A 16,745-nucleotide genomic window follows, 5' to 3' on the forward strand; every position below is an offset into this window, starting at 1 on the left:
TTAAAGATCTATAAAATATGAATTTGTGTCTCTGTTCTTTTATTCACTGAATTTATGTGTCCAACAAGAAGCTGGAAAGGGAGAAGGAACAGACAATGTGACTGGCCTCAAGCACCTACATTCCTAGAGATAATCCTGGATTCTCTCTTATAATCCAATATACTTATAAATCTTGAGTTGAAAAGGACTTTAAAAATCTATCTAGGGCAAAAGCTTCGTTTTTCAAATGAGGGAACTGAGATCCAGGGAAGTTAAATAACTAGTCCGAGGTTGCACAGATAATGTAAGAGGTAAAATTTGAACCCAGGTCCTTAGATTCTAGAGTCAGTGATCTTTCAGTCTTTTTCTAGGGAGAGCTCCAGATAGAGATAGCAAAGGTGAATGCAGCCAGTGTAACTCCTCACAGTAGGAGTTTTTTTTAAATTTTCTAATTTTTTCAATTTCCAGACTATCTTGCCCTAGCAAACTGAAACATCCTCATAGTTACCACAAAAACAATCACTACAATAATTAAGAAAACTAGGATCCCTTTGGATGAGATATCAACAAAGCAATGTCTGAATCTTATGAATTATCATAAACAAAGGATTAATTCATTCCAGAAACAAAGTAAGACACAGTTATATTGTAGCATTATTTTGACTAGAGATCAGCCAATTTTTTTTTTGAGAAACCTTTATACATCACCCGCAATCCTAAGACCATATTTCTTTACATTTTATAATGGATAAAGGAGAAACACAAGTAAAAAAGTAGAGGCCTTCAATCCCCTGTCCCAAACAGGAAATGAAAGGAGGTCAAAATATTTCCAACTTAACACACTTTCCCTCTCTGAAAGTTGGTCTCTTGGAATTCAGAACACCTGAGTGTCTGGCACAGTACATAATGGGATGATCTATTTAGAATGAGAAGGGGACTTTAAAAACCAAATTGTTCATTTGATAGATAAGAATAAGGATAGATATAGATAAGAAAACTATGGCCCCAAAACTTAGTGATTCGCCCAACGTCACACAGGAAGTAAGGGACAAACCAAAGACTCCAAGTCCTCTGACTCAATTAAATTCAACAAGGATTTATCACTTTCCTAAAGCTTTCAATGTATGCTCTTAATATTGTACTCTGTGCTAGGTGCTGAGGACAAAAGAGCCAAAAAATCCCCCTCAAAACAAACAGTTTCTACATTTGAGAAGCTTAAACTTGATTTGAGGGAAGAACAACATATACACAAAATAGTAAATACAAATTTACACAAAATGATTCATGTGATTTGGGGATGGGCCATTAACAACCGGAGAAATTGAGAAGGGCACAATAGGAGTTGGCACATGAGCTGAGAGCCATGAAAAAGGGTGGGATTTTAAGAGCAGAGGTGAGAAAGAAGAGCATTTCTGATATGGAGGCAGACTGTGCAAAAACATGGAGACAGAAGATGGAATGCTGGGGCTTAGCAAAGAGGCCAGTCTGACTGGAATAAAATGTGTATGTATGTGTGTGGGGGCAATGACTGGGAGGACAATTTTGCCAAAATCATTTTGGAAAGTAGATTGGAGCCAGACTGTGGAAGACTTTAAATGCCAAAGAGAGGATTTTGCATTTTATCCTAGGGGCAACAGGGAACCACTAAAGCTTCTTGAGCTGGGGAATAACATAATCATATCAATGCATTAGGGATGTTATTTTGGCAGATTTGTGGAGGCTATATTAAAAACGAAATAGTCTGGATTCAGAGAGAGCAGTTATAAGGGTATTGCAATAATCCAAGTGAAAAGTAATGAGAGCCTAAATTCAGGAGTTTGTGGTGTAAGTAAAGAAGCTGGATCTGTGAGATGTACAAATAGAATAGAAAAGATCTCACAACTGATTGAATCTTGAGGGTGAAGGAGTGTAAAGAGGTAAGGACTTCCAGGTTTTGAACCTGGGTGATTAGAAGAGTGATAATGGCTTCTACAAAAATAGGAAAGTTAAGAAGTTTGGAGAGAAAGGAATTTAGTTTGGTTTTTGAGAATTTGAATTTTACTTTTCTGAGGAACAGCCAGGTGGAGATGTCCAGGAGGCAGTACATAATATATGATTGAACATGGAGATATCACTGAGGGACTATTGATGTTAAAATGATGGGCCTTGGGGCTGGAACTCAGGAGAGGGATTAGGCTAGATTTGGGAGTCATTTGCATAGAGATGTGAGCTGAACCCATGGATATTGCTGAGATCACCAAAAGGGAGTGCTTAGAGAGAGAAAGGAAGAGGGCCAAGGACATAGCTTTTGGGTATGCCCCTACCTGAGGACAGAAAATGGATGATAACCCTGCACAAGAGCCTGAGAAGGATCATTCAGGCAGAAAGAGAACTGAAAAAGAGAAGAGAAGTGAAAACCTAGAATGGAGAGGATAGCTAGGAAAAGAGGGTGTTCAGTAGTGTCACATGCTTTAGAGGTCAAGAAGAAATATTGTAACTCCAAAGGTGATGTCTTTTCCACTGTATCAGATATTTAATTAATGTGTGTTGAATTGATTGCTTGTTACAATGAGCAGTAATGTTTTTTGAAAGGCAGATCAGTTCCCAGACTAGTCCACCAAAGCCCACTTGGTCAATATGATAGGTGAATTGTAATACTACTAGTATTAATCCAAAGTCTAGGTCCTTAGAAATGGTATTCCAGGGAGTAAGAGGATGAAAGGTATTTCTTCATCCTTTCTTAGAACACACCTGGCCATAAGAAATATTTTGAAACAATCAAATATTGTCTATGACATCTTTTCTATACCTCTTTTTAAACTTCTAATTTCTCTCTATCAGGCAATCATCCCATAACTTCATTTTGCCCTAAGCACTGCCATACTGCACCTTACCATAGAGATAGGTAGGGTAAGTCCAAAGCTTTATGAAGCAAAATCACCTATCTATCCTTCCCCACTTCATAAAAGATCAGGAACAATAGACCTTTAGTCCTCCTAGAGGAGGCTTGTTAAATTAAATAAATGTCTACTTGGGGATGAGGGGAAGGCAGGAAAAGGTAAAGAAAATAACTGATCAGGTCTAGAATCAGTCTGAGTTGGAAGAAAATTAGAAGTTATTCAGTGTACTAACTGAAACTTAATTACTTCTAATAGGCAGAAATAGAGAGATAAGCAGGGGTACTTATTCTAGAAAGCACTTAGGAATAAGAAGACAAGAGTACATACAGTAGGCTGAAAAGCTACTCTGCAAATGGGCAAAGTACCCACTTAGAGAAAGGAAGCCAATGACCCCCAGAGCCCTCTATCTCCACCATATATCACCTCTATGTAAAGTCTATATTACTTCTAGGCTACGTAGACATAATCAGGTCAATGCTAAGTAAAGATTGGTGGCACGAGGACTGGGAGGAGAATGGGTAAAAAAAGGAGTCTGACACTGATCACACATGACAAGAATTTGTTTTGTTTTCAGTCAGTTTAGACTTGTGAACCAGTTTCTCCAAACAGAAAGTACTAATGTCTCTTATTCAGATGTATTTCCTTACAGCTTAATGTGTTTTCTGACTTCCTATATGCCAAAGAGAATTATGCTTATATTTCAAAATTTCTTCAATGGAGTGTATGATCTCATCAATGTGGTCACTCCTGTCAACCATACAGACCACAACTTATCCATACCTTCTTGTTCTATGTGACTCTTGTCTATATACTCCCATAAACCCTTCAGCTGGGGGAGTGGGGCTTCATCTAGGTCTTTTGCCATTCTATGGGTACAAGTAAAATCCTCAGCCTGATCGCTTGTTACGTTTTGCTTCTGTTTCATGACTAGGCCACTACATATTTTCTCAAAAGCCAATCCAGCCTGTTGTCTTCATGGTTGTTGTCCTAAGAGGACCAAAATGACATCACTATGCTAGAGTCAAGATACAGTGTGTCCGACTGGCTTATCAGACCAATACAAACTCAGCATGTTCTACCATAGTTTGGGCACAAATAGTACATGTGAATGTTTGAAGTAGATTCTCTACATTTGCACATGTTGCATTTCTTTTGAACTACTTCAATTCTGCTTTGCTCATAGAGCACAGCACCTTCTCTGATGTGGGCATGCCATGCTGAGCAGACCTGGGCCAGTGTCTCCATGTCATACAATCAATTCCAAAGTTTTTAAGAGAGATTTTGAGAGTGTCCTTGTATTGCTTCTTCTGACCACCATGTGAGCACTTGCCCTGTGTGAGTTCTCCATAAAATAGTGTTTTTGGCAAGTGTATGTTTTGCATTCAAACAATGTGGCCAGCCCATCAGAGTTGTACTCTCTGAAGCAGAGTTTGAGTGCTTGGCAGTTTAGTTCAAGAAAGGACCTCAGTGTCTGGTATCTTATTCTGCCAGGTGATTTTCAGACTCTTCATAAGACAAGTCAAATGGAAGCAATTCAGTTTTCTGGCATGGTGCTGGTATATTGTCAGTTTTTCACAGGCATACAACAATGAAGTTAGCAAAACAGCTCTGTAGGCCTTCAGTTTAGTAGTCAGATTAATACCTCTTCTGTCCCACACTTTCTTTAGTAGCCAAACAGTAAGCTAGCTCTGGCAGTTCATGCATCAACTTCATTATCAATGTGTACATTCCTGGAAATACACCCACCTTCTCCACAGCATTCAAAACTCCTCCCTTTGCTGTAACCAATGGTTCCACATATGGGTGGTGTGGTGCTGGCTGATGGAGCACCTGTGTTTTCTTGATATTAATTGTTGGGGCAAAATTAGCACAGTCAGCAGAGAAATTGATCCATACTTTGTTGCATCTCAGCTTCAGAGGCTGCACTGAATGCACAGTCATCTGCAAACAGAAAATCATGCACCAACACTCCCTCCACTTTGGTCTTGGCTTGTAGCCTTTTCAAGATGGAGAATTTAACACCAGTGCAGTAGCTGACCTTGATGCCATGTATATCCTTACTGAAAGTTTTTGACAACGTGGTTGAAAACATCAGGCTAAAAAGCATGGGAGCAAGCACCCAGCCTTGTTTTACTCCATTGGTGACTGGGAAAGCACGAGAGCATTGTCCCATTATCCAGAACCCGGGCAAACATGCCATCATGAAATTGATGTACAATGCTGATGAACTTCTCTGAGCAACCAGATTTTGACATAATTTTCCATAAACCCTCATGACTGACAGTATCAAAAGCCTTGGTCAGATCTATAAACATTGTGTACAGGCCTCTGTTCTACTCCTGGCATTTCTTCTAGAGTTGTTGGGCAGCAAGCTTATGTCAACCTTTTGCCTTATGTCAACCTAGGCCTTTTCTAGAGGCGACTAGCTAGGTGTCCCACAGGATAGAGCACTAGTCCTAGAATTAGGAAAACCTCAATTCAAATTTGGCCTCAAGCACTATTTGTGTGTGGCCTTGGGCAAGTTATTTCACTTCTGCCTCAGTTTCCTCAACTGTAAGATGGAAATATTAGTAACACCTACCCTCAAGGGTTGTGATTATCAAATGAGATATTTATAAAGAGCTTAGCACATAGTAGGTGCTTAATAAATGCTTGTTTCCTTCAGGGTTGTGGTGATCAAATGAGATGATATTTATAAAGAACTTAGCACATAGTAGGAGCTTAATAAATGCTTGTTTCCTTCCTTCCTGTACAAATCCCAATTCACTGTCTAAATACAGTGCCTACCCAAGATACATTTACTATTGTACTAATTTAGTAGGTGACCTACTAAACTGCATATCATAGTCTGGTTAAGAAACATGCTTTTTCTTTTTGTCTCTTCCTCTGTGGGCTGTTGTCAATCTCTTTTGAGCAACTAGGTAGCTCTGAACAGACTGTAGTATTCTGGTGCTTTTTGAAACAACACAATTAATCTCCAAACAGTGACACAGGTGAACCTCACCACCTATATGGAATCCCTCTTTGGTTTGGACTCTAATGAACATCTCTAGTAAGTACACACCTCCATTCTCCCCCCCTTTTTTTGGCTTCACTTGGTGTTGATTATCAGAAGATCATTAAACAAGGTTACTTTTATTGTTATGTCTATCAAGGAATCTTGAATAAACTTATCATATGTATGGAAAATGCCTTGTTAGACTAGAGTCTTTAAGGCAACATTCTCCTCTACAAAGTTAAATGTTTTTTATAATAGAGAAATTATAAAAACAAGAGGATCTTATCTCTCTACACTTTTGTATCAATTGTGCAAATATTAAGATGTGGTCTGCTCTAGAAAATTATTAGAAAAAGCATTCCTGTATTTTCATTAAAGAATACCCTCAATATGCATACATCTATGTAATATATGGATATCTATATATTGTGGGTATTTTATAAAAAGATTTTATAAAAGTATAGACTTAAATGTCAATAGCTATTAGTATTATTATTGATGTATTCTTGATGTTTTTAATAATAATAATACCATCTATGATTTGCCAGTCCTTCAGAATCTCCCATTTTTTCAATGTCTTGAAAATTGAAACCTGTTTAAAATATTTCTTCATCAGCAACACAGCTTTCTTCTGTGTTTACTTGGGCTGGCCCAGTTGCTCTTCCTATCTTTTTCTACTCCAGGAACATTTCTTCTTCCTCATGTAACACTTCAAGGAATGAGGTAGTGGTTCCCAAATGCAGCGGGCACTGTCATCAATGAAGGCAATATTTCATAATGGAAGTTCTGACAGATCTATTCCATTTCTACCCATTTGTTGTCTTCCTTTCATTTTCATTTCTCAATTCTCTTGGGATGATTAAGGTTAGTTGGGAATTACACTAAACTAGCTGTAGACTCATTTCCCCTTCAGTTGCCTTTCATTATTCTGTGAGATTGTACTGGCTCACCATCTTCACCAATAACAATTTCAAAATCAGTTTGTAAACTAAGTCTGTATTGCTATTGGCTGCCATATCTCTCTCTACTTGGTGAGAACATCAAGTGTTTTCTGTGTGGGGTGGTTTATCATTATCAAATGAGATGATGGATGTAAAGCAACTACTTCACAAACTTCCAAGTGTTATGTAAATGGCAGCTATTATTTTTTTTATTTCATGTTGAGATTCCATCCCAGATCTTCCTGACACTGAAACCAATTATATATCAACTCTACTATGTTGTCTTTCTATTCTGTGCTTTTTATAGACTAAATACTTATTAAATGCTATTTTTCCATAACAGAATTTCTTTTGAAATCTTAAGTAGATACTGCTTTAAGACTTGATGAAACATAATCAAAAATCCTTAAGCTTTCAGAAAGGAAAGCTAGGAAGAAAATGGGGAGTTAACTTGAAAAATATCTGCTTAGCAGAACACTTTGGAGGGGCAAAGAGGAGAGAGCACTTTATATTTTGCCAAAAACTGAGAGAGAGTTCTTTCTCAATATGGAAAGTTGGCAATGGCCGCATGATGATCTCAATCTTTCCTGAAAATAGTGCTAGACAATGAGCCAGATCTCCGTCTTAAAGGTATAATTGGTGAAGTACTCAATCTTTATTTTGTGGTCCACACCCCTTCCTGATTGGACTGACAAAGTATTCTTAAAAATGACTATCACTAAACTATAGCAAGATACTCATTCATCAATTGTAAGAACTGTAATTAAAAACAATCAAAGTATCTGGAGTGATACTTTGAAACTATTACTTCCTCCAAAGGTGCCCTCTCTTTTCACAAACCTATACAACTGAGTGAGAAATAGGTCTTTTCTTTTGTGAAATTTAAATACAGTTAAAGCTGTATACTTTTAGGTACAGAAATATAATTTTAAGATAATAAAGGCATGAATTACAACATATACACCCAAGGGAGAAAGAACTCCAATTGCTTGATGCATCTTAGAGTGAATTTTTCTTCAGAAAATTGCTGGACTATATGGCCTCTGGCCTTCCTACCAGGTCAGAAATCTGTAAGTCTATGAAAATGCTAATAAATTCCTTAGCATGCTGTCAGGAGGAATTTAACTTTGACCTTTCAGTAATTGGACTAACTCAACAAGCATTTATTAAGTGCCTACTATGTGCCAGGCACTATGCTAGGAGCTCAATGAAAGAAAATCAATTTAACCTCTCATTTATAAAATAAATAAATGTCTTAGGCAGTTGTCAAGGATAAATGGCGTATTTTTCAGGAGGGATTTTTTTATTACCTGAATCATTCTTATCAAGTATCACAAATAAATAATCAATTATATGATATATGTTTATCTCTTTTGCTTTTCTTAGAAAGATATAAGGAAGGTTTATGCAAATCTGTTCTTGGCCAGCTTCTTCATGATTGACTCTCCATTTTCATATCCTAGAGAAAAGTCAATGCATGAAAATTCACCCTATATCAAAGCATGGCACAAATTATAAGCTAAACATGGAAGCAGGTGGTAAATGTTTGGAGATGTAGTTCTCTCCTTACCAAAGAGGCTTCTGAAGTGTTCTTGTGATTTCAATATCTTACTTAGGGAATAAAATTGTTTAAGACTGTGAACAATTTAAAATAATGTCCATCACATGTGTTTAGCATTTCTGGGAAGAAAATTCAGCAGTGAATGTTTTAGACAGCCAGCCAATGTGTTTCATATGATTTCTAAGTAAAGGGAGACCCAAAGTTGAAGGCACACCATTAACAGTTAACATATGACTAAAGTTACATGCAAAAACACAAAAGTCATATAAAGTCAAGTAGGAAAATAAGAAACCCTATGAAGTCTGTGAATAAAAACTTTGCCCTCAAAATATCATGTTCCTTGACTTAATACAGTTGGGCATTTTTAAAAACAGAAATTTGAATACTAAAAAAAAATCCAACTACTTTTAGAAGTTAGTCCTTTAAGAGTTTTTTTTTAAATATTTCAGTAAATTTTTGAAACAAAAATTAAAATGATACAATGATTTTAAAATGTAATAAATTGAATTTCCCAGTAAGCTTTGTTATTGTTCAGTTGTTTCAGTCATTCATGACTCTTTGTGACCCCCTCTTTTGGCGAAAATACTATAGTGGTTTGCCATTTTTTTCTCTAATTCATTTTACAGATGAGGAAATTGAGGCAAACAGACTTGCCAATGGTCACATAGCTACTGTCTGAGGCCAGATTTGAACTCAGGAAGATGAGTCTTCCTGACTTCAGGCTCAGTTCTTTATTTACTATGCCACCTAGCTGCTCTCCCAGTAAGCTAGATGCTTCAAAATAAAAATAAAATGTTGGTGAGCAGGGGACTAAATTGGAAAAAATACAGGAATATGGAAGGATTTTATTTAGTCAGTGCAAGCAACTCTCAGTATGGAACATCTTCCACCAAAGCAGATGTCAAGCAACCAGTCTATGATTTAATACAAAAATTCTAGGTCACTATCTGAGACCCATAGGGTTAAGTGGTTTGAACTCAGGTCTTCCTGACTCCAAGACTACATTCATTTCGCTATGCTGTACCACTTCTACAAATTGAAAAAAAAATATGAAAATGAATTTATACCCTGAAATTCAAAGGTAATATGGCACAGTGGATAGAAAGCTAGTTTCAGAGTCAGAACTCAGTTCAAAATCCTATGTCTGTCATATGCCACCAGTGCAACCCTGGGTAGGTCTCATAATCCCTTTGTTTCTCAGGCAATACTTTAAGACTAAACTGAAGAACACTTGTGGATCTGCAATGATAAAAGGACCTTCTTCCCTGGGAACTCCCTATACCAGTTAAATCATGCATCTGAACTAAAACAAAGAACCCCACTATAATTATATGACAGTAGTTAATAATGCTTGCATTTGTTATATTCATGTGTCTGTTATTGTCACATATGTCTCAAAGTTAAGGTGTTTTTGAATTTCTGATTGATAACACAATAAGCATTGAAAAGGAATCAAAATTTAAAAAAAATTTTAGTCGAAGTCAAGAAAGGATTTAGCTCTATATTGCTTTCTGTAACTATAAGTCCTTACGGTTGTGGTTTCGCAAAGTGGTAGTATAGACCTTACATTTGTTTTTCTTTGGAGAGGTGATCTGTGGTAGTGGATGAAAACATTGTGTTGGAAGTCCAAAGATCTGGGTTCCAACCCCTGGCTTTGTCCCATGTTGATGTTGTTCAGTTGTTTCATTTGTGTCTGACTCTTCATGACCCCATTTGGGGTTTTTATGGCAAGAATACTGGAGTGGTTTGCCATTTACCCAGCTCATTTTACAGATGAGGAAACTGAGGCAAACAGGGTTAAGTGACTTGCTCAGGATCACACACTTGGTAAGTGTCTGAGGTTGGATTTGAGCTCAACAAGAGTCTTCCTGACTCCAGGCCCTCTATCTACTGTACCACCTAGCTGCCTCTTATCCCATATGACACTGGATAAATCACAACCTCTCTGAGCTTTAATCTTCTCTGTAAAATTAATATAAATAATATCTTCCCTACTTCACAAGATTGCTGCAAAAATCAAATATGATAACTGATATGGAAATCAAGCTTTGAAAGTTCACAAGTCTTTTTACTTTTAATGAACCAAGCAGCATATATTGAGGACCTACTGTGTGATAGGCATTGTGACCTGTAAAAAGGGGCTAATGATAGCACCTATGTCCCAGAGTTGTGAGGATAAAATGAGATTCTATTTGTAAAGTGCTTTGCAAACCTTAAAGCACTATATAAATGCTTAGGATAATGATGATAATGGCATTCCTCCTTTTCAATCAACTTCAGTGGCTCCCTATTACTTTTGGGATCAAACATAAAATCTTTTGTTTGGCTTTTAATAATTGATAACCTGCCCCCCCACCCCCGCCCTGCACCACATCTTTCCAGTCTTCTCACACCTTACTGCCCTCCACATTCTCTATAATCCGGTAATACTGGCCTGCTTGCTCATATACTACATGCCATCTCTTGATGCCTGGAATACCTCCTCACCTCTGCTTCCTAGCTTCCCTTGATCCCTCCAAGTCTCAGCCCAATAATTGTTGATACATTGTCTCTCTCATTATACTTTGAATTCCTTGAGAACAGAACTGGATTTTGCCTTTTTTTTTTTCTTTTTCCTATCTCCAGTACTTAACATAGTACCTGGCACACAGTAAGTATTGAATAAATACTTGATGACTTGACTTGCTGGGATACAAAAACAAATATTTCTGCCTTCTTGAAGCTAGCATTTTATCAAGGGAGATAATAGTAGGGTGAAAGGGAACAAGGATTTTGAAGCCTACTATGTGGCAGGCACTGTGCTAAATGCTTTACAAATAGTATCTCATTAGAGATAACATATATCAGTATATCCAGAAGATACAAAATAAATAAAATGTAATTTGGGACATGCAGTTGAGGTGGGAGAAGTCACTAGCACCTGGAATGTCTTCATTGGCAATTGAGGATAATCTTTCAAGGAAACTAGGATTTTTAAGAGATGGACTTGAGGAGAGAGTGCCTTCTCACCTTGGAGTACAGCCAGTCTACAATCATGGAGAAAAGAGATAGTGGGTATCATGTGAGCAACAGCAAATGGGCCAATTTGGCCAGCCTAAAGAGCATGTGAAAGGCAGAAGGGATTTAAATGCCAAAGAAAGAGTTTGTACTTCATTTTAGAGAAATCAGGGAACCAACAATGACCCAGGTGTAGGGTTGATGCTCTAGCCCCATCCATTTTCAGGGCTAGTTGATTTGTCAGGGAGCCACTGGAGTCTACTGAGCAAGAGACTGACACAAAGAAAAATTATTTTGGCAGATGCGTGGAGGACGGACAGGAGAAGGGAGAAACTTGGGGAAGGCAGACTAATTAGGAAGCTAGTTGTTCAGATACAAGGTACTGAAAGCTTGAACTAGGGTGCAACAGGCACTTAATAAATGTTTACTGTGTAATTGATAGGTAGATGTGTGAGTAGTGAGAAGGTGATCAATCTTTGCTAGATATATTGTTGATGCAGAGTCAAGATTTGGTGACTGATTGGATATGTGGGGTGATGGTGAGTGAGGAGTCAAGTAAGATTTCTAAATTGTGAAAGTTAGTGGTAACCTTTACAGAAAAAGAAGAGCCAATCTATCCTCCACACTACGGCCAAATTAAACCTTTTAAAAGCATAGTTCCAATCATGCCATTCCCTGGATTATAAACCTTCAATGACCTCTTGCTAACAACAAAATAAAATCCATTCTTCTTAACTTGGCATACAAGGTCCTTTGCAATATAACCTCAATCTGTCTTTCCAGAATCCCACTATTCTCTTATAGAAACTCTAGGTTCCTGACAATTCTTATTCTTCCCTCCTACTTTCCTCGCTCAGAGCATTTACTCGTGCAATTCTATTTCCCTTCCTACCTTCTCAATTTTTGTCTGTTGGAATTCTACTGATGCTTTAGGGCTTAGCTAGTCAGAAACTAGTTGTTGTAGGGAATAGAGCAGTGGGCCTAGAATTAGGAAGACTTGAGTACAAAGTCAACCTTGAAAACTTCCTGTGTGTCCTTGGGCAAGTCACTTAACCCCTATTTGCCTCAGTTTTCCTTACTCTAAAATGGAGATAATAATAGCACTTACCTCCTAGGTTTGTTTTGAGGATCAAATGAGATATTTGTAAAGTGCTCACCACCCAGTTGGTACTATACAAATGCTAGCTTTTATTGATGTTGTTGTTGTGGCTATTTTTATTAGCTATCATATCAAGCGCTTTGCCTCCAAAAAGCTTTTACTAAACCCATCAAATAAATGTAATATCTTTCTAACTGGTCACTCTGCCTTTACTCTTTTCCCTTCCAACCTATTCTTTACATGGCTGCCAAAATAGCTTTCCTAGGGTACAAGTCTGATTCTCTGAAAAACCTTAAGAAGTGAAACCTTCAGATGGTGAAAACTCCTTAGGCTGCCATGTTAGGCCTTCCATAGTCTGGCTCCAACTTGCCTTTTAGTCTCATTTCATTCTACTACTGTTTAAACGCACACATTCTAAGCAAACTGTACTACTTGGTATAGGTGGCCTCTGAGATTCCTTCTCTCTCTAGATCTGGATCCCCAGTGCTATCTGCCACACACCTACAAAGCTTCATTGTAGATACTTTGCCGAAGTCTTTTTTCCGTGCTCATTTATCACTTTTGCCTTCTTTGATCTCCCCTTATATTTTTTAGAGTACTTTGTCTGGATCCTTATTCTGCCTTGATCACAATCTCACACACACACACACACACACACACACACACACACACACACACAGATATATGTATGTGTGTGTATAGGTATGTAACACACACACATACACACTTCTTTATGTGTATGTCTTTCTCTTATTTTTCCTATAAGCTTTCCTATAGTACAGACTATATCTTTTCCATCTTTGTATCTTGAGCACCTTGAGGGCCTTGAACATGTTAGGCACTTGATTTAATTTGTTCTTCTTTTAAGGGTTCTCATCTATTTTGTCTTATACTCTATTATCTGTTATATCTGTTATCTATTATATCTATGCATCTTATCTACCCCTATCATACAGTAAGCTCTTCAAGGATTGAGACTTTATCTTAAACCAATTAATTAATGAATATACACATAGTAAATGTGCCAGGCACTGTGCTATGCCCAAGGGATAAAAAAAAACCAAAAGTGCAACAATCCCTACTAGTGGATGGGGTATGGAGGGACAAATGGACAACATGTACATACACAAGTATATACAGAATATATATAGAATAAAATGAAGGTAATTTTAGGAGAAGGTTGCTAACATCTAGGGACATCAGGAAAGACCATGTAAGAGTTGGTGCTTGAACTGGACTTTGAAGGAAACTAGATTTTCTAAGAGGCAGAAATGAGGGATGAGACAAAAATGCATTCCAGTTATGGGAAACTGCCTCTGCAAAGGCGTGGAGTCTGGAGATGAAATGTTTTGTCTGAGAAACAGCTTAACGGCTAGATAGGCTGTATTGCAGGATAAGCAAAGGGCAATTATGTAGAATGAGCCTCAAAAAGTCAAATGGATCCAGACTATGAAGGGCCTTAAATGCCAAGCACAACAGTTCATACTTTTTATTAGAGGTTATAGAGAGGCACTGGAGTTTATTGAATAAGGGAATATCTTCCATGATATATGAAATACTTTGTTAATTGATTGAGTCAATAAATATTTATATGCAGAAACCTATTTCAACAATCATTCAATAAAGTTCTATTCCATTTATCTATATTTTAGGTGCTACCCACTTCTAATATAGTTATAATGTACTAGCAACATATTCCCAAATAAAAATAACTGCAATGGAGTCTTGTTACAAATCTATCTATGGTAGTATGCAGTTCAGTGTAAAGCAGGTTCTCTGTCATGGGAGTTTATTGCTAGTAATATCAGAAGGATTTCACTCTCACATTGCTCTATCTATAGTAAGGAAGCCAGAGGACGATGTAATATTGAAGCTGTGGTGGTGTTGTGTGTGTGTGTGTGTGTGTAGTGTGAGTGTCCCAGAAGGGCTGTAAGCATAATCTATATTTTTCTAATTTTGTAACTTATTGAATGTTGTGATTTGCATGTGAAATATTTCCTAAAGATTGTCAATGAGACAGAAAATATTTTTAGAAATAAATTGTATTCCACTTATTAAAAATGTATTCAATAAGATTTTTAAAGAAGTCATAGGAACTTTTCATACATACTTATACAGTAAAGGAATATATGGTTATTATTTTGCTCCTGTAGTTCTTGACATTAATACCTGTTGTCTGGTGTAAAGGGACATTACTTGTATGAAGTTCTATAACTCTTTGATTTACATGCTTGCCCTGAAAGAGTATTTCTAAAAACTTAAAAAGCATAAAACCTACCAAAAAGTATCCTTCAGTTAGCCATAATGAACTGAAATTTTGAGAGAGACAGAGAGAGAGAGAGAGAGAGAGAGAGAGAGAGAGAGAGAGAGAGAGAGAGAGAGAGATGAGATGAGAGAAAGAAAAGGGGGGAAGAGAATAGTTTAAACAAATTTGTTTAGGATTTTCTGGCAGGCAACAAGCTTTCTAAAGGCTCAAGTTAATGTTGACATGAGTTTTTGAACTTCACATTGTTGTGAGGTCAGTCTCAGCTCTGTTTATACTCTGGATCTCTTTCAGACCACATGAAGGTTAATTTTAGTTATACAGAAATAACAGAGAGAAAGACAGAGTGCTGCCCTAGTGAAAAGTGGTCTCACTCAAATTCATTAGATTTGCTTACCTTTTGGGTTGCCTGTGCATCGTCTGATGACAGGAAGCAATATGTGTCCCTTGTGGCAGTTTCTGTGGATTGGCTTTGATAACTTTCAGCCACTTTGTATGGGGAAGCCCCAGTAACAGCTGATATAAGTTTCCTTGTCCCTATGAAGGTTAGAGTCTGGTAGAAGAGGCAGATAGCTACCACTAAGCCCCAAAAGAAGGGTCGGGGGCAGAAACGCCGACGACAAAGGAAAATCTGGCGACAAACCATGACCAGTTCACCTTCACTTGGACCCTGTCCACATTGCTGGAAAATACATAGCAGCTGTTTGTTGTTGTTGTTGTTGGCAGTGTAAAAGTCAGAAACGTGTCCTCTTTTTTTTTTTTCCACAGCGAAGTCAAGTTTGCTCCATGCCTTCTCTTGAACTTTCCAAGGAAGCTCGCCAAAGAACCATGGGGTCCCCCAAAGTCAGTGAACAACTGACAAAAATGCTTCCATGAATGACAGTCATGCATCCAACCTGGGTTTAAAAACCCAGACTAATACTAATAGCCGTAACTAATAAATCTAAGCTCCGTAGGGTGCCAGTCTTTTGCTTCCTGCACTGTCCTGTTTTTATAACATCCTTTAAGTCACTCAGTTAAGGAGCGGAAGTCTTGGCCTCAGCTTGACAAGAAAAGAAAAAGAAAAAGAAAAGCTCAAATCAGATCATAGCATCTAAGAAAGCAATCAGTTAAAACCAAAAGAGCTTGTAACACAGCTGGATGCTAGCCAGGTTTCCTTAGCAGTTTCTCAGTTTTCTCCCCGCTCCACTTTAAAGCATTCTACTTTTATGTTCCTTGAAACAGTCCCCATTCAGTTTAAAACTGACATTTTCCTCTAGCATTTATGGATTTCAGGAAAAAAAATGAACATCCAGATTGAATGGACTGTCTTCACTGTTAAAACTGCTTCACTTCATTTCATTCAGATTTAAGTTCAAAGTTCTATGTACTTACTTAGTTCTCTTGTTACCCGAAAAAAAGTTCTCCATGATCCCCTAAAGGTTCGCAGATTAAAAGCACTCAGAACCAGACGATCTTATGGCTCCAGAACATCTCCCCCACCACATTCAGGCATCCACACACACACAAGCAAACACACACAAACACACAACACACGCAGGCACTCTCTGAGCTCAGCTGGACCACAGACATTGTATAAATAAAGGCTGGATTTCTCAAGGAGGGGCGGAGTTAAATGTACTAAGACTGCCCAGGCTGTTTCAGGGGCGGCAAAAGCAGGATGTCAGCCCTGCATCAGAAGGAAGAATTGTATCTCTATCAGACTGTGTATTTCCACTCAACAGAAAGGCTATTTCTCATTTGTCTTGGAATCTAAGTGACAGCCATGACAACTTGCTTTTGTATCAGTTTTAGAGTTCTTTTTTCAGCACTACTTTTGCTACCAAGGCATCAGAAAAACAAATAGTCTTTAGTTAATTGAAAACAAAGTTCGAGGGGAAGACTAAAACAGATTCCAATTAACATGCTGGAAGTTTTCAACTTCATGGATTTGTGGTTACACTTACAGGGAGCAACACGGTCAGTATCTACCTTTTAATACTCGGAAAGCAAAATCTAGACTGAAAATGCCTTAAGAGAAACTTTTAT

At 37.7% G+C, this 16,745-nt stretch overlaps 1 protein-coding gene across 2 annotated transcripts in view; it reads right to left on the bottom strand.

Annotated features, from left to right (window-relative positions):
- CPED1 (cadherin like and PC-esterase domain containing 1) overlaps positions 1–16,272 on the bottom strand; it is a 417,833-nt gene extending 401,561 nt beyond the window's left edge. Inside the window, exons 1-2 of one of the 2 annotated variants that reach the window (XR_005010444.1) lie at positions 16,092–16,252; positions 15,115–15,759 (exon numbers count right to left, since the gene is read on the bottom strand). Coding sequence is in view for 1 of the 2 variants with exons in the window: in XM_036758868.1 (XP_036614763.1) it covers positions 15,115–15,363 (249 nt within the window). In the remaining variant the exon portion in view is untranslated. Of the gene's footprint in view, positions 1–15,114; positions 15,760–16,091 lie in introns of both variants that reach the window. The other variant, XM_036758868.1, reaches the window with a different exon arrangement.
- Between the last annotated feature and the right edge of the window lie 473 nt (positions 16,273–16,745).

Source organism: Trichosurus vulpecula, chromosome 5 (assembly GCF_011100635.1).
Source record: "Trichosurus vulpecula isolate mTriVul1 chromosome 5, mTriVul1.pri, whole genome shotgun sequence".
Lineage (NCBI taxonomy): Eukaryota > Metazoa > Chordata > Mammalia > Diprotodontia > Phalangeridae > Trichosurus > Trichosurus vulpecula.